At 43.6% G+C, this 21,584-nt stretch overlaps 1 protein-coding gene across 4 annotated transcripts; it reads right to left on the minus strand.

The window, feature by feature from the left end:
• Positions 1-249: 249 nt before the first annotated feature.
• Positions 250-21,471, minus strand: Stx5 (syntaxin 5). 4 transcript variants are annotated; one of them, XM_020175431.2, is made up of 11 exons: positions 21,312-21,471; positions 20,391-20,631; positions 18,742-18,812; positions 18,548-18,603; positions 18,266-18,336; positions 13,530-13,646; positions 13,067-13,123; positions 12,823-12,904; positions 12,017-12,123; positions 11,732-11,853; positions 250-993 (listed from the first exon to the last, which is right to left on the minus strand). In XM_020175431.2, exons 2-11 carry the CDS (start codon positions 20,610-20,612, stop codon positions 834-836), a joined length of 1,065 nt encoding a protein of 354 aa, XP_020031020.1. In that variant the 5' UTR covers positions 20,613-20,631; positions 21,312-21,471; the 3' UTR covers positions 250-833. The 4 variants fall into 4 exon arrangements, with proteins under 4 accessions (XP_020031020.1, XP_020031021.1, XP_020031022.1 ...); XM_020175432.2 differs by having other exon boundaries at positions 21,328-21,468; XM_020175433.2 differs by lacking the exon at positions 21,312-21,471 and adding an exon at positions 20,953-21,247.
• Positions 21,472-21,584: the final 113 nt, after the last annotated feature.

Consider the following 21,584-nt stretch of genomic DNA (forward strand, 5'->3'; position numbering starts at 1 on the left):
AGGGACCCACTCTGTGAACAGATTCCCTTTTTGGAAGGAATCTTTGGTGCTAATGATGTGCTGCTGCACTTAGTTATCCCCTGCTTGGAGGATTAACTGTGGGTACAGATCCCAAAAGCTGCCTGGTTCAGCAGTAGGGCCCCTGAGAGCCTCTAACCCAACCCTTTCAGTTCCAATACTGGCAGTGGTTCACTCCACTTGCTGCTGAAGCCCTTCGACACTCCCACCCAGAAATGACAACATGGCTAGTGAGGCTGACAGTCTTGCTGTAATTGGGAGGAAATGGGCTGCAGCACATTTGGCAAATTGAAAGTCACCAGCAGCCAAAGTCAGGGGTTGTACAGACAGATAAGGGCTCAGAGCCTCCTGCCTCATATGGTGAAGAAAGGAAGAAGGAAGTCAAGTTCTAACCCAGATGGGAAAGTTGGTCCCTGGGACAGTTTTGCTTCCTCTCTTCACGCTCAGGAAGGCAGACAGGGTTATCATCTTCCCTTGCTGCCAAAGTTTCCTTTAGAAGAGGTTGGCCAGGACTTATAAAAATCAGGTGGTGACAACTCCCCCGCTGGCCCCCAGCTGGCCTCTGCTCCCTGCCAGCTGCTTCATGGCAGAGTCCAAATCCAGAACTGTGTGTTTTACATGGGTCTGAGGATGTAAGAGGAGGACAGGGTGACCAGAGGCAAGGGTCAGAGATCAGGGACACTGGCCATTCTTAGCAGTTCCAGGGAAATGGCCTTTCTCCCAAGCACCCTGCACAGGTTCAGTGACAGTAACTGGCCACCTGCCCTCCCAGGAAGGTCCTAAACCCCCATGGAGTGCCTCAGAGTGAAGAGGGTTCAGGCAAGGAAGACCACAAAGATGATGAAGAAGACAATGAGGATAAGGAAGATTTTGACCATGAGCCACCGGTTGGAGGTGACTGACTGGAAGTACTTGAGGATCTCTGAATGGGCAGCTTCAACATCCAGCTGGGCTCCAAGCACATTCTCGTCGATCCTGGGAACAGGGTTAGGAGAAGAAACAGAAGGATACTGGATTAAAAAGAATGCTGTTGAAGGTGGGTACTGGTGGCTAACATCTGTGATCTTAGCTACTTGGGAGGCTAAGATTGGGAGGATCCAGGTTCAAGGCCAGCCCTGGAACTGGGCTTGTGAACTGGAACTGAAGTAGTTCATAAGACCCCATCTCCAAAAATATCCAGAGCAAAATGGGCTGAAGGTGTGGCTCATGCCTATAATCCTAGCTACTTAGGAGGCAGAAATCAAGAGGACTGCAGTTCGAAGCTAGCCCCAGAAAATAGGTTGAGAGTCCCCATTTCAAAAAAACCCATTACAAAAAAAAGGGCTGATGGAGTGGCTTAAGCGGTAAGAACCTGGCCTAGCAAGCGTGTGGCCCTGAGTTGACACTCAGGGGAGTTGACTGCTCCCCCAGTGCCGGGGGGCAGGGGAGAGCAGGTCCATCCAAAAAAAAAAAGAAAAAATGCTGTTGAAATCTATTGACATGAAAAGATCACAGTATGTGGGAATAAAAAGTATGTATATACAATGTGATCCCATTTGTGTGTATTTCTGTGTGTGTGTGTGTGTGTGTGTGTGTGCGCGTATGCATGCGTGTGCACGTTGTGCATAGAAAAGGCTCTTGAATAGTAATCTAAAATGTCCTGGTTCTAGTTTGAAAATCAACTCTGCCTATTTGTAAGTTTATGACTTTAAAGTCACTTAAACTCGAGTCTTGTTATCTTTATCTTTGAAGTGAGCGACACAACCCTACTTCCTCTCAGACTGTTGTCAGTTTTTAATGAATATGAAGTCCCTAACCAATATGAACCCCCAAAATGTTATTATAATTTTTGCACATCATTATTGATTTTTATCTAATGCACATTATTTGTAATAAGGATAAAAAAGTTCACAGATCATTACAGTCAGGAAATCCAGGTTCTGACAAAGAAGGAAAAACTTAATGATTTAGACAGGATGTCAGGGAATAAGAAAAACCTTACATTAGGAAAATATGCTCTCCAGGGAATAGAGAAATTCTCAGAGGAAGGACAATCTCTTACGATTACTGAGGAAAATAAAACATTCCCCAGCAAACCTGAATACGCATTCCTAAAAACCAAATACTGTTATGTACCACGTAATGTTTCAGTCATGATAGCCTGCATATATCATGGTGTTCCCATAAGATTATATTGCTTATTGACAGCTTAGTCATCTTAGTTCATGTGAGTACACTCTATGTTTGCACAATGATGAAATCATGAAATGACAAACTTCTGAGAACATATCCCCATCATTAAGCAATGAATGATGGAACAAACCCTGGCCTTTACAAAAGAAGTCCCTGGAAAGAGAGACTTTTGCAAGGTATGAGTATAGCCTGGGTGGGGTCTGGAAATCCAGATGAAAAGTGAAAGGAAAAGCTGAACCAGTGGCTGCAAGCCCAAGATCCTGAGGAGGCAATCATAAGAAGTGTGACCACATCTCAGTGTCTCAAATGTAAGAGCCTGAATTGTATTCCCTTTTTATGTTATAGAGGCTAACTGAAGTATCAGGTTTCCTAGCTTTTGACTGTAATTATGTTTCTCAGTGTGGGTGCATTTGTTATTTCATACTGGCAACTAACAAAAAAATGGAAGAATCTTATAAATGCAATCTGGCATACAAAAGATAAGAATGGGGCAGGTAGAGTAGCTCAAGTGGTAGAGCACCTGACTAGCAGCAAGTGTGAGGCCCTGAGAGGAGCAAAAAAAAAAAAAAAAAAAAAAGAATGGGGCTGGGGCTATAGTTCAGAGTGCTTGCTTAGCAGGCACAAGGCCCTGGGTTCAATTCCCAGAACTGCAAAAACAAAAACAAAAAACACCCATGAATGAAAACTAATAAGGGAACTGGAAATCATCATGTTAAGAAAAATAAGTCAGATTCACAAGTATTGTGGGGTTAGGAATGTAGCTCAGGAAGAGCACTTGTCTAGCATGTGTAAGCCTCTGTGCTCAATTCCCAACACTACCAAAAAAAAAAAGATAACTATTGGAGGGGGTGAATCTAATTAAGATACATTCCAAACACATAGGTAAATGTCATAATGAACACCCCCACTAATATATGCTAGTAAAAAAGATAGCTCTCAAAGACAACTATTGTATGCTATCTTTCATATGTAGAATTTAAGGGAAAAAAGGGACATAAAAATAAAAGGGGAGTCAGATGCCAGTGGCTCCCACCTGTAATCCTAGCTACTTGGGAGGCTGAGTTCAGGAGGACTGTGATTCAAGATCAGCCTGAGCAAATAGTTTGTGAGACCCCCATTTCCAAAATAACCAGAGCAAAATGGAACTGGAGGTGTGTCTCAAGCAGTAGAGTGCCTGCTTTGCAAGCATGAGACCCTGAGTTCAAAACCCAGTCCCACCAAAAAATAAACAAACAAATAAAAGGGGACTTTAGGTTGTGGAAGGAGAAAAGAGAGTGGGGGAATCAGAAAGGGTACATAATAGAAGGAGTGAATATTATCATACTATATGCATGTATTAGGGTGGCAGAGTGGCTCAAGTAGTAGAGTATCTGCTTATCAAGTGTGAGGCACTCAGTTCAAACCCCAGCACCATCAAAAAATTAAATTAAAAAAATGTCTGCCAGGGGCCGGTGGCTCACTCCTCACTCCTGTAAATCTACTTACTCAAGAGGCAGAGATCAGGAGGATCACAGTTTGAAGCCAGTCCCAGGACAATTATTTTTTGAGACCCTATCTCAAAAAAAAAGGAAAATAATCACACACATAAGGGTTGGCTGAGTGGCTCAAATGGTTAAGAACACCTGCCTAGAAAGCCTGAGGCCCCGAGTCTAAACCCCAGTGGCTCCAAAGTGTGTGTGTGTGTGTGTGTGTGTGTGTGTGTGTGTGTGTGTGTGAGAGAGAGAGAGAGAGAGAGAGAGAGAGAGAGAGAGAGAGAGAGAGAGAGAGAGAGAGAGAGAGATAATAAGGGGCTGGAGGCATGGGTCAAGTGGTACAGCACCTGCCTAGCAAGTGCAAAGCCCCGAGTTCAAACCCCAGCACCACAAAAAAAAAAAAAAAAGTCGTAATGAAACCCATTACTTTATAATGGGTTAATAAATGCTAATAAAGTACTCAAACCCAGATCCATTGGCATTCAATAAGCAAACATAAACATCTATGCCTATTTTAAAATTTTTATTCTTTAAAAATCTTAATTTTTTTTACATATGGCTACCCACAAATTTCCTCTACTACTTCATTTCCTTTTTATGCTTCAACATACTATAACACTGCTTCTGAGCCATTCAATTAAAACTGCTGCTGGGTACTAGGGGCTCATGACTGTAATCCTAGCTACTTGGGAGACTGAGATCAGGAGGATCATGGTTTGAAGCCAGCCCAGGACTCCCCACCCCCCCCCCCCCCAAAAAAAAAGCAAGACCCCATCTCCAACACAAAAAAAGGGCTGGCAGAGTGGCTAAAGAGGTAGAGTGCCTACTTAGCAAGTGTGAGGCCCTGAGTTTAAACCCCAGTACTGCCAAAAAACAAACAAACAAAAAACTGCTTATACTCAACCAATTAATACTAGCTCAGGATCCAATTCATATACATCCTCACCTCATACTTTCTCAGTCACACTAAGAAAAAAACCTTTCTTCTTAAAATTCCCCTACCCAAGTTTCTAATAACCTGTTTTTTTGTCTGTTTCCTTTTTTTCCTGTGCTGGTGTTTGAACTCAAGACCTACACCTTGAACTACTTCACCATCCCTTTTCTGTGATGGGTTAGGGTCTCACGAACTATTTGCCCAGGCTGGCTTAAAACCATGATCCTCCTGAGTAGATAGGATTACAGGTGTGAGCCACTGTGCCTGGTTTGTTTGCTTTTTTTTTTTTGATGCTAAGGTTGGACCAATGTCTCACAGATGCTAAGTACATGCTCTACCACTGAGCTATATCCCAGCTCCCACCTTCCCAGGATACCCCTCTCTCTACTTCTTTTATCTTCCTGAATCTTCCTCCTTAGCCTCTCTAGACAGATATTTCCCTTCTCCACAAACCCCTTATTCATGGGAATGTCATATCCTTTTTTTCTCTATTTACTTCTCCCTGGGGGTCTACACCCATGGCTTCCCAAGAGGCCACTGACTCTGAAGTCCTCATGTTTAGCTTAGCTCTCTACTTTAAACATCAGGCCATGTACCCAATAAACTCTGCCATTTTGCTGTCCCATCACATCTGCTACTCAGCATGCCCAAAAGAAACCTCATTCTCCTCATCCAGTATGAATCTACTTTTTCTTGTGTTTTATTTTTTTTTTCCTGTAGCACACAGGTCATTTGTGATCTAGCCCTGCTTCTCTAGCTTCTTCCTTCAACAGTTCCCCAGTCATACTGATTAATTCTGTGTTCCTGAATCTACTAAGCTCTTTCTCATTTCTGTGCTGTTCTTTTACCACATGACAGCTTTCCCTTTCTTCCTTTTTGGCTTAAGTCTTAGTGTGGTATCACTTTTAGGAAGACCCTTGCTGGGGCCTAGAAGAGGTACCTACTCTGAGTTCTCTCACTCTCCTTCTTTTCTTGCTCTTCTCACACTGAATTATAATTGTCAACTGATGCCTCTCCTACCAGACAGTGAGCTCCATAAAATCCAGAATGGTCTTTCACCTTCCTATCCCCAAATCCAGCAGACTAGCTCATAGCAGCAGCAACAAACACTTGCAGAACCAATGAACAAATGCAGACTAACAATATAAAATACTTAATGACACTGTGTCAAGGGAGACTAGAATGCAAAAAATGTTATAATTCTATTTAAAACACATACATGATGAAGAAAGAACCTAGCACTGGGGATACAGCTCAGTGGTATAGCACTTGCCTAACATGCACAGGCTCTGGGTTTAATCCTCCAGTACCATAAAAAAAAAAAAAAATCCAAATGTCTTTTATAATTTTTTCCTCTGAATCTGTGACAATTGAATATTCTAATATTCAAAATACATGGACTATTTTGTTTATGGTCTAGCTGGGCAAGGTGGTTTCCTGGGTCCCAGACTGGTATCAAATTCCTAGATACAAGTAATTCTTCTTCCTCAGCCACCTGAATAGCTGGGACTACTGGTGTGTGCTATTACCCTTGGCACCCAGCAAAGAACCTTTTAACCAGTGATTCCCAAACCTGAATGTAACAAAACTACCTACAGAGCTTATGAAAAAGTGAACCTTCCTGGAAGCCCACTCTGTTCACATCTATCAAATCAGAATATTTGCCAGGTGCAGGTGGCTCACGCCTATAGTCCTAGCTACTTGGAAAGCTGAGATTTGGAGGACTGCAGCTCAAGGCCAGTCTGGGCATAGTTTGTGAGCGAGACTCCAGCTCCAAAATAACCAGAGCAAATGAACTGGAAATGTTGCTCAAGTGATAGAGCACCTGCTTTGCAAGCGCAAAGCCCTGAGTTCAAACCTCAGTACCACAAAAAAATAAATAAAGGTTAGGATATCCAAGTGTTTTCTATACCTTGCCCAATTAACTGTGTGAGGCTGCTTCAAGGAAACCTGCTTTATACAAATGTAGGTGTTCACCCTGTTTCAAATGATCAATAACCTAGACTTTTATAAAAGTGCTCTATGGGTGCTGTGGGGAATAAAGATCAACCTAGCCCGGACCCCTGCCTAAAAAAAAAAGTGTAAGAGCAAGTGGGCAGATATGTGTCCATCTGTGCATTTCTCAAACTGAGAAGTTGGAATTTGTCTGAAGAAAATGTCCCCCAAACCACCCCAACCTCCATATAACATATGCTGCCTTCTCACCTATTTCCAGATCTCCTTATAGCCAAGCCCTCAACTTATGCACTGGATCCCACATCCTCTCACATTAAGGACATTTCAGGAATTCTCTTTCCTCCTTCTATTGTCGCATGAATTTTTATTTCCCTGTTGAATCATTCCAATTGGCATACAGATACTTTTATTTTCTCCCAGCCTTTAAAACTAACAAAAGTCTCTTGGCTCCCACCAGAGAAAGATGGAACAATTTGAGCATTGGAAATAATGACTACTTAATCTGAATGTAATACAAAGAATAAATAAAACTCTTAAGTCTATAATGATGTTTCAAAATGACGAAGAATTAAAACAAAACAAACTCCTTGTCACTAACTCATGGCAACTCCTTCATTAACTATTTACTCTAAAATATAAGAAAATAATTAATAGAGAGAAGTTCTTTTACTCAAAAATATACAACCCTAATCAGATATATTGATTCAGACAAGCATCATAAATAGACTTAAAAACATTAGGTAAAAGGCTTTGGGGAGCAGGTTATCACAAGGTATCCCATAAATTACTTGCTGCCTGCAAAGGTGAAAATGTAGGTTTATTTTTTTTGCAACAATGGAGACTGAGCCCAGGGCCTTGCATATACTAGACAAGTGCTCTACCACAGAACTGTATCCCCAGCCCACGGCTTTTTTTTTTAAAAGAGCAGGTGGCAATGTAGGTCAGTGGTAGAGCACTTGCTTACAACATGCAAGACCCTGGCCTAGATCCCTAGCACTGAGGAAAAAAAGCTATGTCTGTCACCACCTTAGGTGACTATACCTATTCTCATTAATGAAAGGATAATTTGACATTAAAATACCTAATGAGAAGCAATACACAGTATCACCTGCAAAGTATTTCTTCCTAAAATGTTTCACTTAAATGCAGTAACATATTTAGACACCACTGGTTCACACCTGTAGCCCTAGCTACTTGGGAGGCTGAGACTGGGAGGATGTAGGTTCGAAGCCAGCCTGGGCAAATACTTCACAAGAAGCTATCTCCAAAATAACCAGAGCAAGAGAAGAAAAAACAAAAAAACAAAACAAAATAACCAGAGCAAGCCAGGTGCCGGTGGTTCATGCCTGTAATCCTAGCTACTCAGGAGGCAGAGATCAGGAGGATTGAGGTTCGAAGCCAGAACAGGCAAACAATTCCCGAGACCTCATCTCCAAAATAACCAGAGCAAAATGGACTGGAGGTATAGCTCCAAGCAGTAGAGTGCTTGCCTTGAAGCACAAAGCCCTGATTTCACACACCATTCCACCCAAAAAAAAACAGGCCCTAGGTGTTAGTGTTGATCCTCCACTTTGCATGCTCAGTTTCAAAGTCTACTTCTGCCCACACTTTCATCTCTACCCCAGACCTGTCTCTGAAACTCCATATACCCATCTGCCTGCTCAACATCTCCATTTAAATGTCTAACCTCTGAAGGGTGGATTGCAGGAGGTCCATGTATTTCCAAAAGGTGTCAATTAGCCAGGGAGACGCTTCTCTTCCCCAAGAAACATGTTTGTGCCAGGGAGATGCTTCTCTTCCCCAAGAAACATCTGCTTGTGCCAGAGAGATACCTCTGCTCTTGGGCAATAAAAAAAGGCTATAAAACCCAACTTCCAACCTGACTCAGTGGACCACTGGTTTCCAGGTCCCGCTGCATAACCCCATGCAGCCTTTCCTTTCTCTCCTCTACAAATAAAACTTCTCTGACCTTTGCTGCTCCAGTCCACCTTTGATTTTTTTTTTTCATTTTTCTTTTATCATTCATGTGCATACAAGGCTTGGTTCATTTGATTTTTTTTTTTCATTTTTCTTTTATCATTCATGTGCATACAAGGCTTGGTTCATTTCTCCCCCCACCTTTGATTTCTATCTAAGAGCAGACCAAGGACCCTCACTACCCGAGCTGCCCTGCATTTCACTTCTTGGATGCATCTAATTGGAACTTATTTTCCGCTACAATTACTCTACCTCTATCAGCCAGCCTTACTGTAAGTGAAAGCCTCAAATCTTTTCCCCTGCTCACATCTAAAACATCTACTTTTTCTCTTATACTCTTTATTCAGGTGATCAAACAACCTTAAATATATATTCAGACTCCATCCACTATTTCAACATCTCCACTTCTGCCAGTCATCCTAGCAATCATCACCTCTTACCTAGATAACTGCAAAAGCCTCTGCACTAATCTCCCTGCTTCTGTCCTAGCCCCCTATGAGGTTACCAAAAAATGGAGTAATCCTTTTAAAAATGAATTAACATAGTGGTACCATACTTGCCTAGCATGCACGAAGCCCTAGATTTGGTCCCTAGCACAGCAAAAAATAAAAGAAAATACAATAAAACACGGTGTTCTATATAACCTTTTGTTAAATCACTGCAGTAGCTCCCTGTGTTGCTCAGAGTAAAAACCAAAGCTTGCAATGGTCTTAATAAGATCCTACGTGATCCAGTTTCTCATTTCTTCTCTAACTACAAAACTACTCTTCCTCCATCACTTGTCCCAGCTGCAGTGCCTTCTTTGCTGTCCTTTAACTCAGACACTTTACTAAGGTCTTTACACTGGATCCCCCACCCCACTCCATTTTTTTTTTTTTTTGTTAATGGTAGTGGGGATTGAACCCAGGGCCTTGAGCATGCTAGACAAACATTCTACCACTTGAGTCACGTTCCTAGCCCTTTTGTTTTGCATTTTGTTCTTGAGACAGGGTCTTGAAACCTTTGCTGGGCTGGCTTTGGGAACTCTCGAGACTCCTGATTCTGCCTCCTGTGTAGCTGGGACTATAAACAGATGGTACGGTTCTTCCCTTTTCTGGTATCTACATGACTAACTTCCTTACCTTCTCCCAAGTTACTTTCTTAACAGGGTCTACCTTACCATCCAATGTAAAATTATAACTTGAAGGAAGGAAAAAAAAAAAAACACTAAAGAAAAACGAATTAATTTACAACTCATTCCTCTAATCTGGCAGTCCTGGCTGGTTTATCCTACTCTACTTAGCCTACTCGACTTTTTACTTTATCACTTTTTGTTAAATAAGTAATTTTACTTCTATTAGCATGAATCAATTGTACAAGGGGTCCCATTGTGATCATTCCATACATGCATATAATATACTTTGATCAACTTTACTCCCTCAGCACATACCACTTTCTAAATTACTGAACCATTTACATTGAGACAAGATCTAGCTATATAGCCTAGGCCAGCCTCAAACTCTGGAACCTACTTCCTCAGCCTCCCAAGTGTATGCACCGACATACCCAACTTTAATCATTTACTTATTTTGTTTCTTTTTCATCATTTATCTCTCTACTAAGTTGTAAGTTACACAAGGGCAAGGATCTTATTCCTTTCATCCATGACTGTATGTATTCCCATAACTGACTGGATAAATACTAAGTGCCACACAGAAGAGGAGTAGGAAAAATGCCTTTCAGTAGCAGGTGGCACTAGAGAACAGAGACCTTCTTATTGGTGGGCCTCTGCCTCCCTCCCTCTAGTAACCAGTATCTCTCTATCCCTATTCACTAGTTTCTAGCCACAGTGTCCTTGACTTTTTTTTTAGTACTAGAATTTGAACTCCAGGCTTCATGCTTACTATGCAGGCACTCTTGTCACTTGTGCCATATACTCAGCCCTGTCCTTGAGTCCTTGAGTCTTGAGTGAAGTAAGAATGGACTCATCCTAAGGCCTTTGCTCTAGCTGTCCCCACTGCCTAGAATGTTTTTTCTTCTTTAAGTGGTTAGATTCCTCCTGTCATTCAGCTCTCTGATTAGATAGCACTTCTTAGAGCAGCCTTCTCTGCCACCCAATCTGATATAGCTACTCAGTCAGTTGCTTTTTTCATTTTATTCTATTATTTAATCCTATTGTATTCTTTGTATTTTACTTATTTTCTATTCTTATTACAGTTTATTTATTTTTGCATTGCTGGGGGATCAAACTTATAGCCTCACACATGCTAGGCAAGTGCTCTACTAACTGAGGTACATCCCCAGCCCTTATTTTATTTATTTTGGCAGTACTGGGGTTTGAACACAGGGCCTACACCTTCGCCACTCCATCAGCCCTTTTTTTTGTAATGGGGTTTTTTTGAGACAGGGTCTCATGAACTATTTGCCCAGGCTGGTTTTGAATCACAATCCTTCTGATCAGCTAGATTGAGCCACTGGCACCCAGCTTTTTTTTTTTTTTTTTTTTGAGGTATTATTATTTTATTGAGGTATTATCTCATCTCACAGTATTGCCAAAACTGGCGTGGAATTAGATAGGCTTGAGCAATCTTCCTGCCTCAGCCTCCTAAGTAGCAGGGAGCAGAGACTACAAGTATATACCACCACGTCCAACTCTCAGGCACATTTTTTTCCTGGAGTGCTAGGGATTGAACCTAGGGCCTCACACATGCTATGCAAGTACTCTACCACAGAGCCACACCCTCAGCCTCTCAGTAACTTTCTTAACACAGTCCTATTTTAATTCTCTGTATAGCCCTTATTAGTATAGGACCTGAAATCTGCCCCCCTTTTTTGTTTTGGTACCAGTGTTTGAACTCAGGGCCTCATGTTTGCTAGGCAGGTGCTTTATCACTTGAGCTACTCCACCAGCTTTGCTGAGTTCTTTTGAAGGCTGTCCACAGCTGCCCTATCAAGTTCCATACATACACAACAAAATGAGCTTCCTGAGATGCAGGCTTCACTATTCTATTCCTCACTGCGTTTCCAGCACCTGGATCGGTGTCTGACATGGAACAGGTACTCAATAAATTCTTCTTGAATGAACAGAAGCAAGTAAACTGGGCCTGGTGGGTAGGATTCACTCTATTCTTCCCAAGGGCACTGAGTCCCTGGAAACTTCAAGATGCCAATCCACAGGAAACTGAAGGCTCCTTTGTATGGGGTGAGAGAAAAAGCATCTCACCTCTGAATGGTTTCCTCCTGTTCCTTAACCATGTGTGCCAATTGCTGAAAGATGGAGCCCAGCTCTACAATTGTAGACTCAATGTTTTGCATGGTGTCTGCCCGACTCTGGATATAGGAATCCTTCAGGAGAGAGAAAGCACAGGTGCACAATGAGCATCTTGAGAGTAGGGCCTGAGTCTAAGACCCTCTCAGTTTGCCATTCAACATAGCACACTCCAAAAACTCTGGGGGAATACTGAAGACATTAGGGAAGCTGATCCTCCCCAGTTCTGAGCATGAGTACCTGCTCATCAATGAGCTGTAGCTGCTGACTGGTCCGAGAGTCCACCATATCAATGGCCACATCTCTGGAGGCATGGGACTCTGCCCCCAAAACTGCAGGACCACCCCCTAGAGAGGAAAGAGGACATGGCACATCTAAAATGGTTAAAAGCAGTTTCAAAGCCCAAACGCTCTGGATTTGAATCCCAGCTCTGACACTTACTAGCCTTGTGACCCTGGACAGGTCATTTAACCTCTCTGAGCCTCAGTTTCCTCACCTGTAAAGTAGGGATAATAACATTTGCTTTCTTTTCTTTTTTTCCAGTACTGGGGGTTGAACTCAGGGCCTACACCTTGAGCCACTGCACCAGCCCTTTTTTTGTGAAGAATTTTTTTCGAGACAGGGTCTCTTGGAACTATTTGCCTGAGTTGGCTTCAAACCTTGATCCTCCTGATCTCTGCCTCCTGAGTTGTTAGGACTACATGCATAAGCCACTGGACCCAGCCAATAGCTGCTTTCTTAAAGGGTGGTTGTGAAAATTAAATGAGAGAATGTGAATAAGTGCACAAAAAATTAAATATTGTCATTTTTCTGAATATAACTAAATTCTCCTCTGACAGAGTGAATGTGGGAGACTAAGAATAGAACACAAATCCCCATTACTAGGATCAACCTCTGAGAGATAATGCCTAGCAACTTCGTGGTCCATTTATTCTCTTATTCCACACCTGTCTTTAGAGGATGCCATCAGAACTACAGAAATGAGCTTCAGTGTTCCCCCCCTTCCTGCCCCTACCCTGGGACTTCCCATATTGCCTGTGACTTACCCAGGTGGTTGGGGGCAAGGGGCAGGGCTGACACAGGTGCACGGGAAAACTGCTCCCTCCGACTCCTCTGCTGCTTCAGGTTCTGGGGTTGGGGAAGAAATGCAAAGGTCCTGAGGCCTCTGGAAAGCAGACATGTTAAAGAGAGCCCTCTTATTTCCCATGACCCTGTAAAACTTGTTCCTTTCCCCTTTCTTCTTGGGCCTTTCCCCCCAAATCCTATTTCACCTACACAGATTCCTCTCACCTCTGTCCTCACTTCTAAAACTGATTTGAAGTCGTTGGACATGGAAGCCAGTTTTGACTAAAAAGGAAGGAAAGAGAGTCAGTTAAAGAAGATGACACTGAACTGGGCACATGCCTATGATCTCAGTACTTCTGTCTTATCAGGAGAATAGAGCCTGGGCAACATAGGGAGACTCTATCTCAAAAAAAAAAAAAAAAAAAAAAATCCCCAAATCTCAACACTCGGAAAGCTGAGGCAGGAAGATTACAAGTTCCAGGCCAGCACCCTGGGCTATAATATAATAGTGAGACCCTGTCTCAAAAAATAAATTAATTGAATTAAGAATAAAATAAGCCCCTGGCTTAGAGCATGGACTACTTGAGTCAGTTTAAGAACACAGAGAAGCCCAGGGCGACAGGAGAAAAAAATAAATACATTAAGTACATAAAATAAAAGATGACACTTTCCTCCCCCAACGTCCCACCTGCAAAGAGACCACAATGGTGTTGGAATGGGTCTGCAGATGCCGGCCACTCTGGCTGCCCTTGGCCCTCACAAAATCTTGAAGCTGAGCGATTTGTTTGTTGAGGCTGTTAATATCCTGGTAAAAGAGCCCACAGGGAAAAAAAAAAAAGCGAGTATTAACCAGTGTCTCTATCAATGGCCATCTTTGGCAGGGAGGGCAGGATGAAAGCTACTAGCAGGTATGAGTGTTCCAGACAAATCAGGAGGACCTACTACAATTTTCCAAGCTCTGGTATTTGCTCTGGTTCAGTTCCTGCAAAGATCCAGAAAAGGCAAAGTGGGGCCTGAACCATTTGTACATGAATGACTGTTACCCTTCTGCCTTTCTACCCTGGCTCCACCCACCCTGTGAGGCCACAGAACCCTTTCAAAACTCAAAAATCTTAGACCCAGAGGATGCTGACCAACAAAGCACTGAACAATACTCAGGAGAAGAAACAAGTCAAAGGCGCCATGGTTTCCTAGAGGCATCAATATGATTTTATACACAAAATTCCTAATATTATGGCAAGAGTAAAGCCCAGTGCCTGTGGCTCACACCTATAATCCTAGCTACTCAGAGGGCAGAGATCAAGAGGACTGCAATTCAAAACCAGCCTGGGCAAATAGTTTGTGAGACCCAATCTCAAAAAACCCTTCATAAAAATAGGGCTGGTGGAGTGGCTCAAGGTGGAGGCCCTGAGTTCAAGTCCCAGTACCACAAAACAAACAAACAAACAAAAAAATAGTAAAAAGCTGTGACTTATTCAAGGTTATTTAGTGAGTTAGTAGCACAGTCGGGCTTTCTACATTAGACCAATACATCATCTGCTCCCCAACTGAGTTTTCCAAGGGACAAATGAGAAAAGAGATGAAGGAGGTGGCCTGGGGGTGACACAAAATCCTTTTCTCAGTATTACCTGGAGACAGGAAGAGACGAGAGAGGAAGAAGGCATCAAGAATTGTGAGGGTGAGCTGGGCACAGGTGGCTCACACCTGTAATCCTAACTACTTGGGAGGCTGAGATCAGGAGGATCTTGGTTCGAGGTTAGCTGGGGCAAAAAATGAGAACCTATCTCAAAAATACCCAACACAGGGCTTGAGGTATGGCTCAAGTGGTAGAGCACCTGCTTTGCAAGCACAAAGCCCTGAGTTCAAACCCCACTCCCACCAAAAGAAAACCTACCCAACAAAAAGAAATGGGCTAGTAGAGTGGCTTAAATGGTAGAGCACCTGCCTAGAAGCATGAGGACCTGAGTTCAAACTCCAGTCCCAGGGCACAAAAAAAAAAAAAAAAACCCTTGAATATAAAAATAATTTAAGGAATGTTGACAGGCTCTCTATTTAGTATCCCAACCTTTCTCTTTCTCTTAAAACTCCCAGACTCATTTCCACTGGTGACTGATTTATCCTTCTGGAGCTGCTGCCACCTCCTCACAGTCAGGTGTTCCAAACTGCATTCCAAGCATTTTTTCCCCACAAAAGCTCCTCCTCTAGGTTCTAGCTTAGAAACACGTCCCACTTCCCACATAGGCACCCAAGTTAGAAGCCTCTAAATTACACACTCATTATTTCCTTAAACACGTGTACGCTCTCACACAGCTATCATCTCCTGATACTTACTCTATACTCAGTGCTGTGTCAGACATAAAAAGAGGCCTGCAGCATGGCAGACACATATTTAGCATGCATAAAATTCTGGGTTTGATCCCCAACATTAAAAACAAAAACAAAAAAAGCCAGGCACTGGTGCCTCACGCCTATAATCCTCGCTACTTAGGAGGCAGAAATCAGGAGGATAGAGGTTTGAAGTCAGCTCAGGCAAATAGTTCACAAGACCCTATCTCAACAAAACCCATCATAAAAAAGGGCTGGTGGAGTGGCTCAGAGTGTAGGCCCTGAGTTCAAGCACCAGTACTGCAAAAACACAAAACAAACAAACAAAAAACCATACTGCTTTGTGTCTGTTCACTGTGTGCCATGGGTTTTTTTTTTTTTTTTTTTTTGGGTGAGACTGGGGTTTGAACTCAGAGCCTCGGATTTGCTAGGCAAACACTTGAGCCATACCTCCAGGCCTTATCTAACAGCTCTTAATTCCCCCTCCCTCAAAACCATAACCTTCCTCTTCTTTTCTATTTCAGTAAATGGCATCACCATTCACCAGGTGCTCAGACCAAAAACTTAAAGCTATCCTCAATTCCTCATGGAGCCTATCAAGAACCCACAAAGGGCTGGGCACTGGTGGTTCATACCTGTAACCCTAGCTACTTGGGAGGCAGAGATCAGGAGGATCACAGCAAATAATTCAAGCGATCCTAAACCCAACACAAAAGCAGGGCTGGCAGAGTGGCTCAAGTGGCAGAGCACCTGCCTAGCAAGTGTGAGGCCCTGAGTTCAATCCCCATTACTACCAAAAACTAAAGAGCCTCCTAAGTGACTATCCTCTTTCTAGCTTTCCTTCCTATAATCCATTCCCTAAACAGTGGCCAGAGTGATCTTCTCAACGAAAAATCAAGGTATGTCACCTCTGATTTAAAATCTCCCAATAGCTGGGTGCCAGTGGCTCACGTCTCTAATCCTAGCTACTCAGGAGGCAGATATCAGGAGAATTGCCATTCGAAGTCGACCTAGGCAAATAGTTCAAGAGACCCTATCTTGAAAAACCCTTCGCAAAAACAGGGTTGGTGGAATGGTGCGGCCCTGAGTTCATGCCGCAGTACCACAAAAACAAATAAATAAAATAAAATAAAATAAAATCTCCCAAGAGTTTAGTGCTTACGACTAAATTTACAACAAAAACTTCTTAGGTGGCCTGCATAGGCTCTTTCCTTACTCTGGCCCCTGCCTTCTTCTCTGACCTCATCTCCTCCTCATCTGCTGTGCTACAGTCACAGTGGCCTGTTTTGTGTTCAGCAAATTCATCGGTTGCCCACAGTTCAGGACCCTTACTTTTGTTATTTGCACTTTCTAAACTGCATTCCCACATTCTGGAATGTGTTCCCACTAGACCTTTGGATGACCTCCTTTTCCTCATCACTCAGGTCTCAAATACCACTTTTCAGCCAGGCCAGCCTAGATCACCTCATTTAAGATAGTCTTAGCCCTAAAAAAGTTCACTCTGTAATGTCAGTGATTGAAAAATAAACAAATGACTCCTCACGAGAACCCTATAAGGCAGGTACTTTTGTTATCCCTATCTTACTGATAAGGGAACTGAAGCTCAGAAGTTAGGAGCTTACAAAAGGTCACAATCTGAGTGGTAGATCTTCTTGAATTCAAATCTGACTCCATGACCTAGTTCTCAAGGAGCTAGAAAACAACACCCTGATAGTTAATAGAACTTTTTCTTCTACTAGCACAGCATCTCTTAAATGGGTTTGCCCTTTGGTTTCTGTCATCATCTTTGTACTAAACAACAGTAACAGTTTCTTCCCTAAACTCTGCCCCATCTACATTCCAGTCCAGATTCTATGTACAAACCCACAGCATTCAGGACAATACTGTACTCATTAGCAAAGTCCACAATGTTCTTCATACCAGCCACCAAGCTACCTTTCCAGTTACCTGCCAATCACTCATTTAATCAACCAAGTTAGGTGCCAGACACTGTAGCAGGAGAAAAAAAGAATCCTGGAGAAAAAAAGATGCCTGTAATCCCAGCACTAAGAAGGCTGTGGCAGGAGGAGCTTTAATTCAAGGTTATCTGGGGCTACACAGATGTATTTTCTTTTTTGTGGGGGGAGGAGGGATCATGTATATGAGGAGGAACACAGACACACAATAATCAAGCTCAGTGACAGTGGTTCACACCTGTAATCCTATCTACTCAGGAAGCAGAAATCAGGAGGATAAAAGTTTGAGGCCAGCCCAGGCAAAAAAGTTAAGACCCTACTTCAAAAATAACCAACAGAAAAAAGGTCTGGCAAATGGTAGGCAGCCAAGTGTGAGGGCACTGATTATGAAACCCAGTATCAAAAAAATTTAACATAAATAAGTTGATAAGCTAATTCCAGAGAATGTTTAGAAAGTTCAAATTCTATGCAAAGGGGGGGGGGAGGGAAGACAGTAGGTCAATCTAAACAATATACAATGTAAGACTATTCAGAATTGTCACAATGCATCCCCCCTGTACAATGAATATATGCTAATAAAAATAAAAATAAAACAGATTCTATACAAAAAGAAATAGAGAAAAACAAAGAAAAGCAACGTTTGATGGAGTACTAAACACTATGATCAGGGCAGGTTGTCCTGAGTAGGTGTCATCTAAGCAGAAGACTTCAATTGCCCTTTTATAAGTCCCACCTAAAACAGTTTCCTCTTCCTGGAATGTCCTTCCACTTCCTCCACACAAGCTGTGAATCCAGCTCAGATTTTATTCTATCAATCTTTCCCAGTGTCTCTAAACTGTCTCTTCATCTCTTTGCACGACCTTTACTTTACTATTCACCTCCTACTTATTGTCAGTGTAGGCTGCTTGTAGAGCCAAATCTCTCTTCTAGACAAGGAGCCCTTGAAGGAGAGAATCTTGCCTCATGTGCCTAGTACAGTGCTTTGTACATGACAGATAATCAGTAAGTGTCTACTGACTCAATGGAGGAGGAGGAGGATGCTTGCAGCTAGGTCGAGACACTTGCTCTAGACCTACATGGCAACAGAAAATGATGGCAGTAATATAATTAAAATGTTTGGCTTTCCTGATAGCTAGCAGCTCACCTGTTTAATGATATACGTTAGCTCCTCAATCTCCACCGCTTTATCATCAAAGAGAGATTTGCGCTTTGCCACTGTGGAGACAAGTGAGAAGGTACATTGGCAAAGTCAATGACAAGTCTCAGGGGAATTACGGATGTAGCTCAGTAGTGGAGCACTTGCCTAGCATGCACAAGGCTCTGGGTTTATCCCCAGAACCACACAAAAAAGATAAAGCTCAGAAAGTATGGCTCCTAAGCCCTTTGTTCCACTGTCCCACATGTAAAAGACCCCAAGAACACTCACAGATTGTCAGCTTCTCCAGCTTGGCAAATGTATTGCTGAGGTCTTTCCCAATGCGCCTGCAAACAAACATTGGAAAGAACACTGTGGAAAAGGGCAGAAGAGGGACTATTTCCACATTAGCTCCAAAGCAACCAATCCCAACATTCATACCAAAGACAAGCCTATTCTCTTAGACAAAGCTTCTCTCAACTCACTTGGCCATGAGGGTAAATTCACTACGTTGTCGGGCAGCACGCAGAGCTGGCTTATTAGTCTGGATTCCATTCTGAAAAGCAATGTCAAGAGGTGACAACTTTAATTCTTCCCCAACTGATTTCCAGCTGTCACTGCTCCTCTTATGTCCACTAAACTCTCTCTCTAGAAGAGTGAGGTTCAAATCTTGACTCAACTGCTTACTATGTGGAGGATTTAGGGCAAGTTACTTGAATTGTTTTGAATTTCTTATTTCCTCTTCTATAACATGAAGAAAATCTCTACCTCCTACTGCTAAGATTAAATAAAATAAGAGGTGTAAAGTATTTCAGAGCCTGGTGCCAGTGGCTTACACCTATAATTCTAGCTGTTCAGGAGGATCGAAGTTCAAAGCCAACAGGGGCAAATACTTTTTGAGACCATCTCCAAACAACCAATCACAAAAAGGGCGGGTGGAGTGGCTTAAGGTGTAATCCCTGAGTTCAAACCTCAGTACTTGGGAAAAAAAAGTGTATTTTAGTCAACTACCTGATATCATAAGCACTAAATAAATGACAGCTAGTATTGTCATTCTATTTCTGGAATCAGGGAAACTGGAAAATAAGTTCTTGGTGATCACATAGAAGTCAGTTGTTAAAAGAACTAAATAGTAAAAATACTTAAAAATAAGAGTTACTTAGGTCCCATTTGGGTTCAGAAAATCTGGACTACAAACAAGGGAGTCTAATTAAAAAAAAAAAAAAACTGCAGCTGGGCATAGTGGCTAATGGTCTGTAATCCCAACTACTCCAAAGGCAGAGATCAGGAGGATAACAATTCAAGGTCAGCTGGGGTAAAAAATTAGCAAGACCTCCATCTAAATCAATAAGCCTGGCATAGTGGGTCATGCCTGTAATTCCAGCTACAAGGGAGGCTGTAGGTAGGAGGCTCTTCATCTGAGGCTAGCCCTGAACAAAAAGGTGAGACCCTATGTGAAAAATAACTATGGAAACAACCCAGATACCCTACAACTAATGAATGGATAAAGAAAATGTGAAATACACAATGAAATTTTAATCAGCAATAAAGAATGAAATTCAGGCATCGGTGGCTCACACCTGTAATCCTAGGTACTTGGGAGACTGAGATCAGAAGGATCTCAGCTTGAGGCCAGCCTGGACAAATAGTTTGAGAGACCCCATCTCCAAAATAACCAGACCAAAATAGACTGGAGATGTGGCTCAAGCAGTACAGCACCTGCTTTGCAAGTGTGAAGCCCTAAATTCAAACCCTAGTTCAACCAAAAAAACAAAAAAACCCAAAACTTGTAGTGGACCTAGAGTTCCAGGTGCATGACTCTTAGCTAAAGGCTCTTTCAAGTTGTTTCTTATCCACGTCAAATACCTTACAGAAACCTCTGGACCTGAAATAATTTCTTCCAGACTAGCAATCCAACCCTCTGGAGAATTCCTCACCAAAAAATGTTTAGGACCTTGCCTCCAGTTAGCAAGCTCACCTCTTCCCTGTGGCTTAATAGATTCTAGGTGCTCCCATCCAACCTATCAGCGCTCCACTAGGTTCCCCTAGGAATCACTTCTCTCAGGAGTGCTGGAGCTCAGCTTTGTCCAGATTTAGGAGGGTCCACTCTTGCTTTTCCCACTCCAGATCTTACCTGACGACTCTGCAGCGACTTGCAGGCAGACAGAAACTCCTGGGTCCGATCCCGGCAGGACATGGTGTCGGGAAGGGGAGGAACCAGGACCACTGGGGGGGGCAGAGGGGTGATGTCGCTGCTGCTGCCAGCAGTTGCAGGGGACACGACTTGCGTCTTTGAGAGACCCAGGTAGACACCCTGATCCGTATTCTTAGACCCGTAGCGTTTCCGCGGGATCATTGAGTCGCATAACCTCGGACTGTTGTGGAGGGGAGAGTGTCATTCCCCAGGCAGCCTCCTTCCCCATACATAAACTGCCCCCCTCAACAGCAAGTCCTCGGGCCCTTCCTGCACTTGGCCGACTTTCGCGCCCAAGGCAACTGACAGACCCTAGGGCGCGCCCGCAGCGGGAAGAGGCCGGCTTCCTCCCGGGCCAACGCGAAGCCTCCTCATACTCTTCTTCCAACTTGGCTCTGGTGGCCAAAGCGCGGGCCGGAGGCCTGAAACCAAGACAGAGCCAGAGCCCGGTCCCGTTGCCAGAGTCTCCAGCCCGCCCTGTGCAACTGCCCCAGGTCCTAACCGTGCCTTCCTGTGCCAGTGACTTCCTTCAATCCCTCACGCAGAAACGGTGACGGACCTCAGCAGCGGGGACATACTTCGATAGGCGGAGGGGGGAAACCTCTAGGTGTTTATTTGAAACAGGAAGTCCCACCCCCGTCAAAGTTCCGCCTGCTGGAAGACCGCAAGCAGTGATTAGCTAGTGCCGACGTCTTTCCCAACAAGGGCTATTCTGATTGGACGACGAAGTATTCGTTCACCTGGAGCCTAGGCCGGCAGGACCTGCCCCCTAGGCCTGGTTCCCTTCCCCTCCCCCACCGCCGCAGCCACTGTCCCGGAACTGACACGGTGGCGAGACATCTCTCTTAGAGCGGATCCTACCTCCTCTGTCGCTTACCGCCGCCGTCACTGCCACAATCTCCCAGGCTGTCACCACCTCCTCTTCGGGGGCTAGAGCCGTCGAAACCCGACCAAGATTAAGAACCGCCACGTCACCTACACGTAACCCCACCCCCGTGACGAGAGGGCTGCACCACGCCTGTTCTAGCTTAGCCACCCAAGACACGCCCCCGACGTAGGCGTGACTTCGCCCTCTCATTGGCTAGACGGCCGTTGCAACTCCGCCCCGAGGAGCGAGCTCAGCGCCCCAGAGGG

The sequence above is a fragment of the Castor canadensis genome, chromosome 1 (assembly GCF_047511655.1).
Source record: "Castor canadensis chromosome 1, mCasCan1.hap1v2, whole genome shotgun sequence".
Classification (NCBI taxonomy): Eukaryota; Metazoa; Chordata; class Mammalia; order Rodentia; family Castoridae; genus Castor; species Castor canadensis.

What these genes read in the sequence shown, in the direction of transcription:
- Stx5 (XM_020175431.2), bottom strand. Translation starts at nt 20,612, where the DNA reads ATGATCCCGCGGAAACGCTACGGGTCTAAGAATACGGATCAGGGTGTC. An exon ending in CCATTGTGGTCTCTTTGCAG is followed by an intron (nt 13,124 to 13,529) that starts GTGGGACGTTGG and finishes CTTCCTTTTTAG; the next exon opens with TCAAAACTGGCTTCCATGTC. An exon ending in TACAGCTCATTGATGAGCAG is followed by an intron (nt 11,854 to 12,016) that starts GTACTCATGCTC and finishes TCTCTCCTGAAG; the next exon opens with GATTCCTATATCCAGAGTCG.